The 13,767-nt window shown below is 44.3% G+C and overlaps 1 protein-coding gene across 1 annotated transcript in view; it reads right to left on the minus strand.

The window, feature by feature from the left end:
• Positions 1-3,484: 3,484 nt before the first annotated feature.
• The window catches only part of ABCA1 (ATP binding cassette subfamily A member 1), a 109,121-nt gene continuing 98,838 nt past the window's right edge, over positions 3,485-13,767 (minus strand). The window contains exons 42-50 of the mRNA XM_065406810.1: positions 13,211-13,331; positions 12,495-12,557; positions 11,768-11,874; positions 10,955-11,096; positions 7,116-7,250; positions 6,159-6,262; positions 5,866-5,958; positions 5,380-5,623; positions 3,485-3,968 (exon numbers count right to left, since the gene is read on the minus strand). Of these exons, the coding sequence (XP_065262882.1) occupies positions 3,828-3,968; positions 5,380-5,623; positions 5,866-5,958; positions 6,159-6,262; positions 7,116-7,250; positions 10,955-11,096; positions 11,768-11,874; positions 12,495-12,557; positions 13,211-13,331 (1,150 nt within the window). The 3' untranslated portion in view covers positions 3,485-3,827. The remainder of the gene's footprint in view (positions 3,969-5,379; positions 5,624-5,865; positions 5,959-6,158; positions 6,263-7,115; positions 7,251-10,954; positions 11,097-11,767; positions 11,875-12,494; positions 12,558-13,210; positions 13,332-13,767) is intronic.

Here is a 13,767-nt window from a genome sequence, read left to right on the forward strand (position 1 = left end):
TGTAAAGACAAGTGTATGCAGTGTAGATAGGCTCTGATTGAAGTTGTCAACTATAATAGCCCCCTTAGCTGTACACTGCATGACAGAGGACACGTGCACTATCCTCAGGATGATAGGACCAACGTCAGACTCAGTGGAGACTGACTTCTTCAGAGATCAGTTTTTCCTATCTTTGATTTTTTTTTTTTTTTTTAAAGCGCTAGAATTAGGTCTTTGAACTTGAATCTGATTTATTATGCTGCTAATATCAATTTTGAATATCTCTGACCTTAACCTGGACTAAGTTTTAATAACCATGTGTTACGTGGCACAGGACACTGAGATTTACCCTCTACCGTAGTGGACTGCAGAAATAAAACTTACATTAATATTTTTTGCATTAAAGGACTAAAACAATCAGTTCATGGGAAAGGTGTAAAACAATTTTCCACTTAATGTGTGGAAGTTCACATCACAAACCAAACATAAACAAGGTCCTCCTGCGTGTCACAGATTAATAGCACTGCTCTAAACAGTAAATGCATAACAGCAAATTTTTGTAGATGAACAGTGCTGTTACAGCTTTATTTTTGACTTAATACAAGGCAATTAAAATGCCTAATACTTCACAAACAGTTATTAGCAAATACAAATATATATATTTATTTTTAATGAAAATGTCCATTGAAAGATTTAACTTAAGTTTTGTTGTGAAATCTCTAGATTTTGCAAAGTTAACAGATATTCCAGTGCAAAAATAGATCCCATTACAGATAGCATAAAGTGCTTGGAATGAAGGACCAACTGTATTTTTTTGGGGCGGGGTGGGGGTATGAGGAAGGGGAGAAGCACTTTATCTTGAGGGAAAAAACAACAGGTATAGTCCTTATTGAAATACAAATATACTACAAAAAGGGTTGCAACAATTTAATAGCATACAGTAAGTGGTAACATTGTTTCAAATACATAAATGCCCTAAATGCAGTTCTGTTATCAGAGTGGTTCACAATTGTAACACGTGTGGCACTTGGATAATTTTGCCTGACATCCAACTCCAAGGGCAGAAAGAAGTAGTTGGAAATCATTTCAGCGAGTGAGAGAGCGGTATGTGAGAACTATATGGCACAGGCTGGATTCCATACAGATTAAAAAAATGTACAAGAGTCAGATTTCTCCAGGGACTGAAGAGGTGTGAAATATTCCTTTTACCTTCAACATCTAGTGTAACTTTTCTTTTTATCATAGAAGCCAGATTGTGCATTAACACTCTTCAAGGCTTTCTTCTTTGGCAGGGTTAGGAGAAATTAGCACATTGTGAGTACAGTGTCTACCCACTGCAAATGAAATCATCCATCAAAAAAACTGCAACCATCGGTATGGGTTTAAAATAAACCCCATTGCAGTGGGCTCAAACTTGCACACCTCACATTCCTATTATACTGACTGGTTCTGTGCATTGCAGGATTGAGTCTATAGCTGTAGTCTCTCTGTTGAGATTGTGAATTAGTGCCACTTGTGGTGTTGATTTTCAGAGGTATTAAATGTTCAGTGTGTTCATTGACTCTGAAAATCATATCATAGCCCTTGGTATCATGTGAGTTACAGCTGCAGGATTGGCCCCAATATTTATAACAGCTCGGCTCCTGGAAATATAATGTATACTGTTAATCTATTAATCATTTGGTGAGGATATTGTAGGGAAGTCTGAGTTCTTGTAAGTACAGTACAGATATGCTTTAAGAAATGAGGTATACTAACCCCTTCTTCTGTCCTTTCCCCTCTACAACAGTATTCTGTGGATTAAATTATGAATATAGTATGTAAAAGGCACTTCAGCATAGCTGTAGATTAGTTTACTTTATCCCAATGCAGAAATACAGTCAGGACTGGTAGACTTAACCCTTTGCACAGTGTTTCATTTAATAAAATGCTGAATTTATCAATGCCAAGATGCCTGGAAGTATATAAATAATCATCACATTGCCTAATGCTGCTAAAGTGATCAGTTCATGGCACTTTCTGTATTTATTAGTGTAAGACTTCGGGGCATTTACTGAAAAAAATCAAATCATGATGGAGGAGTATCCAGAGGTAATAAATAACTTTTAGAGGCCCGGTTCAGCAAGGGGCATAAAGCACCAGTAGCCCTGTTGACGTCAGTGGGGCTGCTCATGTGCTTAGAGCTGAGGCTGGGTCTAAGGGTTGAAGCACAGCTGGGGTGCCCAAGGAACATTAGTACAGATGTGCTCCCATGACACAGCCAGACGAGAGAGGTGTCAGTAATTCTCATCATGGTAAAGTTTTGAATTTTAGATTACGGATTGCTGTCACTGGGGTGTTGGGGCTTATGCGCCTAGTTGTTTCCAAGGGGAACTTAGATGAGGTGGTTTCCTACACGAACAAAAGTATATTCTGCAGTTAGGGTTCACCTAATAAACTACAGCACATTAATCTAACCATATATCAATTTCCATGTAGGAGAGTTTCAGGCAAATTGTTGTAGCTGAAGCCAGGGCTGGTGGTACTTGTTTGAACACATAATCTGGGATTTGCACAGACCATATTACATGCCTGTAACAAAGTTATCACTGAAAATAGAGCATGACAATGCCGACATAATGTAATAAATTACACTATGGCTAAAGATCTAATTGAAGTATTTCCATACCCTAACTGCTGCCTTTTTAAGGACATATAAATAATATTGTTGAAAAAAATCTACATCTCTTCAGGTTTTCAGTTTAAGTGACAAAGCCAGAAATGACACCACATTTGAGCTAAGCAATAGCGAATTTCAGATGCTGGTTACCTTTCTGCTGCCAAACAGGAATTCAAGAATAGGCATTACATAGCAGAATGACTGTCTCGTGTGTTATAAGTTACTCTTGGCATTAGCAGCATATACAACCAATGAGTGTGCTGCTCTAGTCTGATCCCTAGTTTTGCTTCTCATCCACTGCTCTCTACTCAGTCCTTGCGCAGCCTTCCAAGTGGCACTACTGTGGTATCGCCAGAGGAGCAGCAAAGTACTTAACTACATAAAGGCTCGTTAGGGAGCAGATGATTGGTCACAATGCTAGTGGGACAGTCCCATACATTTGCAAGGTTCAGTTGTGCACACTGCCATCCCTGCAGCGGATGATGAGATAGGTTATCAAATCTCTGTGTACCATCTACGTATGGTATGCTTCGTAGTTTAGGATTATTACCGATTGACCTCCACCAGTCTATAAAGATCTTTACAGAGTAGCCGGTCAGGTGGTTCTCCCCGCCCCCCCCCCCCCACACACACACACAAAATAAGGCCACAACACTGTGCCTTTTGGTAACTGGTTGGCACTGACTGTTTCGGTGCATTCACTGCCGGCAATGCATGTAGCACCAGGGAAATTCCACTCCCAATATGAAAAAATTTAAAGAGTACGAACGTGCACACCTTTAAAATATCAATAAATAATCACTGGCCATGATTCCGCAATAAACGATTGTTGCAACCCTAGGAAAAGTATACGGTGTAGGAACAAAATACAGTATGGCTGAAAGCCCACAGTGTCCAATGGGTTCCATACTACAGTTTCACAGAGTTATACTGTAATGAACTAGATTCAAGTCAGTCACTTGAGAACAGTACAACAAGGCAATGACTCCAAGAGGCACTGCCTCTGTAATGGAATTTTGTTTTCATTGCATTGAATTGCATTGCATTGAATGGTTATCAGTAGAGTGTCCAGTTTACGTCTTTCCCTCTGTATCCTCTAGCTTTCCCCTTTGGGAATATCCCATTCCATGCAAAGGAAGGTGTGCTGTCTCGTCCTTCTGCTCAACACCATGTCCTTGCCTAGAGTAGCTCACACGCAACTTTCTTTCACCTTCTCATCTTGCAGAAAAGAAGTAAGGATTGCAATGTCCACAACAGTCTGGTTTTTGTGCAATGACATGTCCTTTGTGTGGTCATCATCACTTTGGTCCTTGGCAAAGTTTACAAATACCTACAAGAGAAAAGGGTCATGGAATCTTTAGTCACTTTGGGCTCTGCTTAATGCAGGACGTTTTCCTCTACGAACTGTTTGTTTACCATGGATTCAACCCTGCTCCCTATTGAAACCAATGACAAATTTCCCACTGGCTTCAATGGCAGTAGGATTAAGTCCAGTATCTACTATTTGTCAATTACAATAGAGTTACAGAAGAAAAGCCCAGGTGGAAAAATAAAAAATCTGCCACACAGGAAGCAGCATTATCCAAAGGCTACTGCACCCCTCTTCATTGCACTAGCTTCGCTGGTCACTGCATTGAGCTCAACATCCTATTCATCAATTTCTTCCTGCTCACAACCCTCATTTTATCCTCCCTCCCTCTACATCCTTCTCCCACCCTTTGCTTCTGATCACTCTTGCTTTCAGACTCCTTTTCCACTATCCCCAGAGTGGGACCTCTGTGCCAAGCATCCTCTGCAAAACCCTTCCAACACAGATCTCTTCAGCAATGGTAGCGCCACACCTTTTCCTACTTCTGTACTGCATAGTGCCAGTGCTAGATTATCAACTCTTTGAAGCAAAGGCCCTGCCTTTTGAAGTCTCCTGGAAGGTGCCATGTATTTTTACACTGCTATGTACCTTGCATTTATAAATACCGCATGTGTTTACTGCGTGCTATATACCTTGCACTGGAAAGTATTACCTTGCACTACTATGGTGCCTCTCATCTGAGGATTTCAAAGGCTTTTATAAACATGAATTTCGCCTCACAAGACCACTGTAGGCATTCTGAACCCCATTTTACAGATGAAGAAACACCCACACAGAGGGTTAATGACTTTACCCACAGTCACACAGGATATCTGTGGAACAGGAACAGAAACCACGTATCCTAACGTTCAGTTCTGTACAATTGCAAGACTATACTTTGTCCCTCAAATGTGTTTCTCTTAGCTTTTATGTCACATTTAGCCTGCAGGCTTGGTTCAGAGTAAGGAGAAAAAGATGCAGTGGTAAGCCAATGATGATAATACCTAGCTCTTATGTAGCCCTTTTCATTAGTAGATCTAAAAGTGCTGTACAAAAGGAGGTCAGCAGCATTATCCACATTTTACAGATGGGGAAACTGAGGCACAGAGCAGTGAAGTGATGCCCAAGCTAGTTGCAGAGTTGGGAATGGAAGCCAGGTCTCCTGAGTGCTCTATCCACTAGGCCCCACATAAATATCCCATTTGCCTTTCTACAAAGGTGAGATTCATTGACATGTTACAATCTCTACATAGGAAATACTCAGCTGAAGACAAATGGTCAAACTCTGCTCCCAGTTACACTCTGGAGGTCCACTGAAGTCAGTGGAGTTACTCAGGGTTTCCCAGCTATGTAAAGAGAGGAGAATTGGGCTCACAGCACACTAGAAACTTACTTGGTCAAGTGTAGTCTGAGAAACGGAGTAGTCTTCTATGTGGAGTCTTTTTTTGTTCTGGGAGAGGATGCTAAATATCCTAGCCAGAGAGGATGGCGAGGATGGGAGCTGGTACTGAAGCATGTTCCGATGCTTCTCCTTCAGGACGCTGCCAGGAAAGGCAAGCCCGAAGAATTCCTGAACGGGCTTCAGGTTAGGGTTTGCCCCCGCTATTCGCACTACTATTGTATAACCATCTCCAAACCTGCAAACAGCAGCAAGCAGAGGAGTTTAGGTGAGTCTCTTTGAAAAAGGGGTGTCATTTAAAATACACAGCCATTTCCTGTAGCTTAAAGAGCAACAAGAAAGCCACATAAGAAGAGCTGAAGAAGGAGAAAAAAAAGCACTCACGTCAATATCCCGGCAGCTCAGATTGAACTGGTTGGCAGCCCTAAAAATGCAGGCCCACTGACAAGTCTACGGCCTGAGCAAATTGAAAGCGCTCACCTGTTCTTCAGATGCTGGACGCTGCCAAGACACCTGAACCGCCCGTTGACCATTATTGCCATTCGAGTGCACAGGGCTTCGCATTCTTCCATGCTATGGGGGCAAACAAAAAAACATTTAACCCTGCAAAAAGCCTGCATTTTCTGAAATCACCACCGCTACACCGCACCAACCTGCATTTACAGAAAGGAAGCAGCTGAGCTGAATGTTTGGATTTCAAAATCCACCCCCAATTCAATCAGACTGGGGAAATACAATGCAGTATATACCCAACTATAATGAACACGACATGCCTGTGAGATGTAAGCACCACTGATCTCCCCTCCTTGATGATGCTCAGAGCACAGTTCCATAAGAAACGGCGTGCTTTGGGATCCATTCCCGTGGTTGGCTCATCCTGAAAATTACATTTAGTAAACCATGTTATACTATAACATGCTACTGACACACTATTTCGTATACAATGACAATATTTAACTGTGAAGAGTGAAAACCACACCCATCCAAATGATTTTTACTGGAAAAGTTTAAAAGAAGAAATTTTTTTTTTTCCAAAATTTAAAATATGATTTTTCCCCAGAAATTTTAACTTAGTAAAAATTTGATCAGCTCTATTGTTGGTCAAAATGTGGAGAACAAATTTTGTGAATGTTGTACATTTTTTTCTCTAATTAAAAAATTTGGTCATCAATTTCAATATTGGAAAAAATTAATGAGCTCTAGTTTAAATAGAACGTGTAGCTTTCACTCATCACATACTATGGATTTTAGTAGCTCTTTTTCAAGAATTCACAAAAGGAAAGAGAAAACCATTGCTTTCTTGTCTATTCTTTTCTCAAACTGTTCACACATAAAGAGCTGGATCTGATCATCCATCTATGCACAGAACTCCCTTGAAGTTAAGGGAGTTTTGTATATAAAGCAGTGGCAGGCTATCAGCCTTAATTCTTAGTGAGTATCCAAATCTAGACGGTCATTGCCAAAGTAATCGGAAACAACTCTCTGGAACAAATTTCCAAAAATATATAGCATGAGCTTCAGGCCTCTATTTTGCCCTGTATTTGTACATATAACTACATCATGTTCACATATAAGTTGGCCCTTTGCACATACAAATGACATGTTATGCATTTAAATGTGTACTTCATTGCCAAATGGTAAAACTTCACAGACTTCAACGGGAACAGCATTGAGACCTAGTTATTTTTTAATGGAAAAAAATGTTAATACATGAAGAGTCGTGAACTCACCAGGAACACCACCGGAGGGCTCCCAATCAGGGCAATCGCAGTGGAGAGCTTGCGTCTGTTCCCTCCACTGTAGTTCCCAGCATATTTTTCTCCATACTTCACAAGGCCCAGTTTACGAATTGCCCATTCGCCAACCTACAGGAAGAGAGGGCAACATGACCTTCTGAATCAATATCTATGGGTGGGAACTACTGCACTGGAAGGTAAAGAGTCTTTGGGAAATAGAAAAATATTTATAAAAATTAGGGCTGTCAGTTAATCGCAGTTAACTCACGTGATTAACTAAAAAAAAATTAATCGCAATTAATCACACTTATAATATCAATTGAAATTTATTAAATATTTTTGGATGTTTTTCTACATTTTCAATATTGACTTCAATTACAACACAGAATACAAAGTATACAGTGCTCACTTTATATTATTTTATTACAAATATACGCACTGTAAAATGATAAAAGAAATAGTATTTTTCAATTCACCTCATACAAGTATGAAGAACAGTCTCAATCATGAAAGTGTAACTTCCAAATGCAGATTTTTTTTTGATTACATAACTGCATTGAAAAACAAAACAGTGTAAAACTTTAGAGCCTACAAGTCCACTCAGTCCTACTTCTTGTTCAGCCAATCACTAAGACAAAAAGTTTGTTTGCATTTACAGGAGATAATGCTGCCTGCTTCTTGTTTACAGCGTCACCTGAAAGTGAGAACAGGCGTTCGCATGGCACTTTTGTAGCCGGCGTTGCAAGGTATTTACATGCCAGATATGCTAAACATTCATATGCCCCTTCATGCTTCGGCCACCATTCCAGAGGTCATGCTTCCATGCTGATGATGCGCGTTAAAAAAATAATGCGTCAATTAAATTTGTGACTGTCCTCCTTGGGGGGAGAATTGTATGTCTCCTGCTCTGTTTTACCCACATTCTGCATATATTTCATGTTGTTATAGCAGTCTTGGATGATGACCCAGCACATGTTCGTTTTAAGAACACTTTCACAGTAGATTTGACAAAACGCAAAGAAGGTACCGATGTGAGATTTCTAAAAATAGCTACAGCACTCGACCCAAGGTTTAAGAATCCGAAGTGCCGTCCAAAATCTGAGAGGGACGAGGTGTGGAGCCTTCAGAAGTCTTAAAGAGCAACACTCTGATGCAGAAACTACAGAGCCCAAACCACCAAAAAAGAAAATCAACCTTCAGCTGGTGGCATCTGCACGCCAGCTACAACAGTGCCATGCGAACGCCTGTTTTCACTTTCAGGTGACATTGCAAACAAGAAGCAGGCAGCATCATCTCCTGCAAATTGTAACCAACCTTGTTTGTCTGAGTGATTGTCTGACCAAGAAGTAGGACTGAGTGGACTTGTAGGCACTAAAGTTTTACATTGTTTTATTTTTGAATGTAGGTTTTTTTTTTTTACATAATTCTATATTTGTAAGTTCAACTTTCATGGTAAAGAGATTGCACTACAGTACTTGTATGAGGTGAATTGAAAAATACTATTTCTTTTGTTTTTTTTACAGTGCATATATTTGTAATAAAAATAAATATAAAGTGAGCACTGTATAGGGCTACCATATGTCCGGATTTCCCCGGACATGTCCGGCTTTTCAGTCTATAAATAGCCGTCCGGGGGGATTTTTAAAAATCTAAAAATGTCCGGGATTTCCCCCCGGTCGGCTATTTATAGACAAAAGCGGCGGCCAAGCGCCGCTGGGCACCCAAAGCCCCTTCCCGGCTCCCCCCATCCCCTGCAGCCTTACCACGCTGTCCGGCCCCGCAGCTGTCTTCCCCCTCCTCCACTCCCCTGAATGCTCCGCCCACCTGCTCCTCCCCCTCCCCTGCTTCCCGCGAATCAGATCTTCGCGGGAAGTCTGAAAAGAAGCAGGGGCAAGCGGGAGGCAGCAGCAGGTAAGCTGGGGCGGGGGGCGCGAGGAGGAGAGCTCCAGGGAGGCGCGGCCCATAGGCCGAGCGGCTCCCTCCGGCCCGGGCCGAGCGGCGCCCAGCGGCTCCGGCCCGGCTCGGGCCCCAGCCCCAGTTCCGGCCCCAGGGCGGCGGCCCCGGTTCCGGCCGAGCGCTCCAGCCCGGCACCGGCCGAGCACCCCCGGCCCGGCTCGGGCCCCAGCAGCGCCGGCCCCAGCTCTGGCCGAGCGCGCCGGCCCAGCCCCGGCCGGAGCTCCGGCCGGAGCGCAGCCCGATTCCTGGGCTCTTTAAAGCCGGCCCTGGTCGGGGGGGGGGGTTGGATGGGTCGGGAGTTGGGGGGGGGGGCTGTCAGGGGAGCAGGGGTGTGGAGAGGGGTTGGGACAGTCAGGGACGGAGCGGGGGGGGTTAGATAGGTCGGGGGTTCTGGGGGGGCTGTCAGGGGGACAGGGGTGTGGAGAGGGGTCAAGGCAGGCAGGTAGCAGGGGGGTTGGATGGGTCGGGAGTTCTGGGGGTCCTGTCAGGGGGCAGGGAGCAGTTGGATAGGGCATGGGAGTCCCCGGGGGTCTGTCTGGGGACGGGGGTGTGAATATGGGGTGGGGGTGTGGATAAGGGTTGGGGCAGTCAGGGGACAGGTAGTGTTGTAGGGGGGCAGTGAGGGTGGGAGGTTCTCAGGAGGGGGCAGTCAGGGGACAAGAAGCAGGGCGGCTTAGATAGGGGGTGGGGTCCTAGGGGGCAGTTAGTGGCAGGGGTTCCAGGAGGGGGCAGTCAGGGGACAAGGAGCGGGGGGGGGGGTTGGGGGTTCTGAGGGGGGCAATCAGGGGGTGGGAAGTGGGAGGGAGTGGATGGGGGCGGGGCAGGGCTAGAGCAGGGCTCCTCCCCCCCAGTGTCCTCTTTTTTGCTTGTGGAAATCTGGTAACCCTAGCACTGTACACTTTGTATTCTGTGTTGTAATTTAAATTAATATATTTGAAAATGTAGAAAACATCCAAAAATATTTAAAATAAATGGTATTCTATTGTTTAACAGCGTGATTAATTTTTTTAATTGCTTGATGGCCCCAATAAAAATAGACCCTGTTATACAGCACCCTCTTTGGATAATGCTCAGTGCCCATTCTCTTGGTGGCAAGCTACTGTTTCCTAGGGCTTGCAGTAACATGACTCATTGTGCGCTCATAGGAAATGGCCCAAGATTCCTCAAGGTGCTTGCAGTTACTACACACCACCACTGCAGAAGAAGGCCCTTAAACTGATTGGGGAAGATCCTCAGCTGCTGTAAACGGGCACAGCTCCTTTACACAGATATGGCCCATTAGTATTTCCAGACCATCACTCTATCAAGATCTACCGCATTTGGGATGTAGATGGCGTATGTTGCTGACAGCATGAGAAATAAACAGCAGAGAGGGAGTGGCCTGACTGACTGCTCCAGCACTGGGAACACCCAAATGTCAGTGTTCAAATAATGAAAATTTAGTCCCTATAAACTATGAGTGGCCAGACTGGGAAGCCCTTAAATTGGTGAGCATTTATTCTCAATGAACTCAATGGGACTACTCCTCAGAGTAAATGATCAGCAACAGGAATAAGGACTCCACCATTTATCCCTAAATAAGCATTCCTTAAGGCAACCGATCAATCTAGGAGTAATGGTGACCAGTAGGAAAAGCCTGGGGAGGGTTTAACTGACTTGAAACCCAGGTTGATTGGTAATATCAGCTGCTCTGTGCAGGACACAGTTGTCCTAGGTAGGAGTGAATGAGCAGAACACTTGTTTGGTACTGAACAAATACAGCAGATGACAATTTCGCTATCCTGTCCAAACCGGCGGATTAAAGTGGGCAGTGGAATGCATGCCAGCAAAAAAGTGTAAACAGTTCAGCCTGGGTCTGTGCTTTCTGTTTTGCGTACCTGGCAGACTTCTTTCTCAGGAACACCCCGTAAAAGTGCAAAGAACTCCAGATGTTCTCTCCCTGTCAGCAGCTCATTAATAGCATCAAACTGAGGGCAATAGCCCATGTTCTGATGGACTCCTTGGATGTTAGACAAGATACTGTAAAGCAAGAGAAGATCCATAGTTAGGGTTGTGCAACATCCATTGCCTTTTCAGGTAGGGAACACAGAACAGGGATTTGACCAGTCATCATTCTGAAAGTATAACCAGTGGCTTAGGCAAAGCTGTGACTGGATCTCAAAAGCAATTGGGGGTCACAGTAATTTCTTTTAAAATGTGACTGTTAATCACGATGGGTACCATTGTCAAAAACGCCTACGTAACTTAAGAGCCTATGGGCATGTCTACATGGCAAGTTACTGCGTGGCAAGCCTGGACTGCTACAGCACAGTGAAAGTCCTGGGGTGCCAGCAGTAATGGGACTTTGACTGTGCTCGAGCAGTGTCCACATGGGGCATTACTGTGCAGCAAGCTGATGTGCTGGAGTTTCACACTGTGGCTTGCTGCACAGTAACGTGCTGCGTGGACAAGCCCTAAGCCCCATTTTTAAAAGTGACTCAGGATTTAGGTACATTTGAAAATGTTACCCTATGACCTTGACTCAGCAGAGCACATGCTTAAAGTTAGGCAGGTTTAGCCCTGGTGCAAGCAGGGGCCAGTCTAGCAAAGTCAGTGGAGTTACAGCTGCTTGGGAATTTGAACACACAGGAAGGAGAGAGAAGCAGAGGATTTTCTTTGGTGTAAAGCAGAGGGAAGTGTCTTCTGCTCACCTGTTTCCCTTCAGATAAGCTTCTCCTCCCGTCACATCTGTATCTCCAGTTAGCATCTTGAAAGTTGACGACTTGCCAGCGCCATTCACTCCCAGGAGGCCAAAGCACTGAAAACATTAAAGAGCATATGAGCCCATGTGTATTTGAGTGCATGATTTGACCTGCAGAATCTTTTATTACTGACAATGACAGGCATAAGGCAGGAAGAAGTCCCTGGACTCTCAGAGCTCAGGGTGAGAGTGAGGGTCTATAGGAAAAAAAACATCTTTTTATGTATAAATGTGAGCAAATTTGATCTGGAATTAGCAAGACAGACTAACGATGGCTCCCCCCATTCTGACAGCTGCTCTTCAGTGTAATACCACATTTTCATAGGAAGTTTCTGAACTTTTATTTCCAACTGAAATCATTTGGAAGGGAGAAGGGAACAAAAGCATTTTATCTAGAGGAATAGCCTCAGACTGCATACCAAACACTAATGTATTTATCCTGCCACCCCAAGTGAGTGCGATTATCCTTGTTATCCTGAGGGATTTAGTGATTTGTCCAAGGTCACACCCAGAGTCTGTGGCAGAGCAGGGAATTGTCTTAAGCACAAGACCATGTCTCCTCTTCATTACAATGAAAACCTCAAGGATTTCAGCTCTTATCCTACTCACTGCCTTCTACTGCTCCTAAATAGTTCAGTAAAAACAAACACAGATCTAGATGACAGATTGGTCGTTACCTCCCCAGGAGGGATTCCAACACAGATCCGGTCAACAGCTGGTTTTCTCTTCATTCTATAAATCTGAAACCAGGAAATACAAATTAATGAGAATAAGCAACGTGGGAGGGTGGGAGAAGAGAGAGACTCTGAGCCCCACGTACTTCCCAAGACATCCTTAAGGCTCCAGTCCTGATCCCCCTGGACTTGATGGCTAAATTCTCATTGGACTTCAGTGGGACAGGATTAGGCTTTTTACTACCACATCAAATCATACTAGCCATAATCCCGGAGGTAACTGGTGGTCGAGATAATCAGGGGAGCTGATTCTGGGGTCTGCACTCAGGCGTACAGGGCCATATCCTCGGCTGGGGTTAATTGGCATAGTTCTGTTGACTTCAGTGGAGGGTCTGGCCCAATATCTGATTGGGAAAGAAACTGTAATGCGCCAGACAGTGCCCCAGACATGCGAGACTTGTGCCAGAGATGCGTGCATTCTGGATGCAGATGCACTGCTGACATCCAACACATTTTACCTGCTGGAAGTGAACTGCCTTTTAAGCCTGTGAATAGAATGTATCTGGGCCCTGACTCAAAGTCCACTGAAATCAGTGAGAGTCTTCCCCTTGACTCCCGTGGGCTCTGGATCAGGTCCTGGGTAAGCTGTGTGGTACTGGTGAGGGACTGCCCCAGCCCCAACCTATCTAGGTAAGCATGAGCAGCCCTCTCTCTCACACCTTGGTCAGCTCTTTGATTTCAAGGATGTCACTCTGTCCGCCGCCACTAATTATCCTCTGCCTCTCCCTGGTCACATCCTCATCTTCATCATTCACAGGAGGCAACTTGGCACTGACAGGCCTTCCAAGAGGAACAAGTCAACGTGAAAAGGAAGAGAAGAAAGCATCCAAGGTGAATGCATTACAAATGAAAGAGAGGGTGAGACAGATGTCAATCATGCACCAGCATCCAAACAGAACACACCCGGGGAAGCCCTTCTGTGTTTGCAATTCAACCCTGTGCAGAAGGCTAGCAAGCTGCTTCCGTCCCACTTAGGCCTTCAAAGCGAGGCTTCAGTGCACAGGCCATGTGCTGACCCTGTGCACGCAGGGGAACTTCACCCATAGCGAATGCTGATCTGTTTGGTGTCAGAGATTCTATAAATGTCTCGCTGTTAAATCCAGGCACATGACTCCTCAGGCCTCCAGCACACTCTTGGGCTACGGATTATTGCCGTGTACACATAGCGTCCTCCAGACAAAACCAATTTCACACCAACTAATGTTTGCTCAAGTTC

The sequence above is a fragment of the Emys orbicularis genome, chromosome 6, assembly GCF_028017835.1.
Source record: "Emys orbicularis isolate rEmyOrb1 chromosome 6, rEmyOrb1.hap1, whole genome shotgun sequence".
Classification (NCBI taxonomy): Eukaryota; Metazoa; Chordata; order Testudines; family Emydidae; genus Emys; species Emys orbicularis.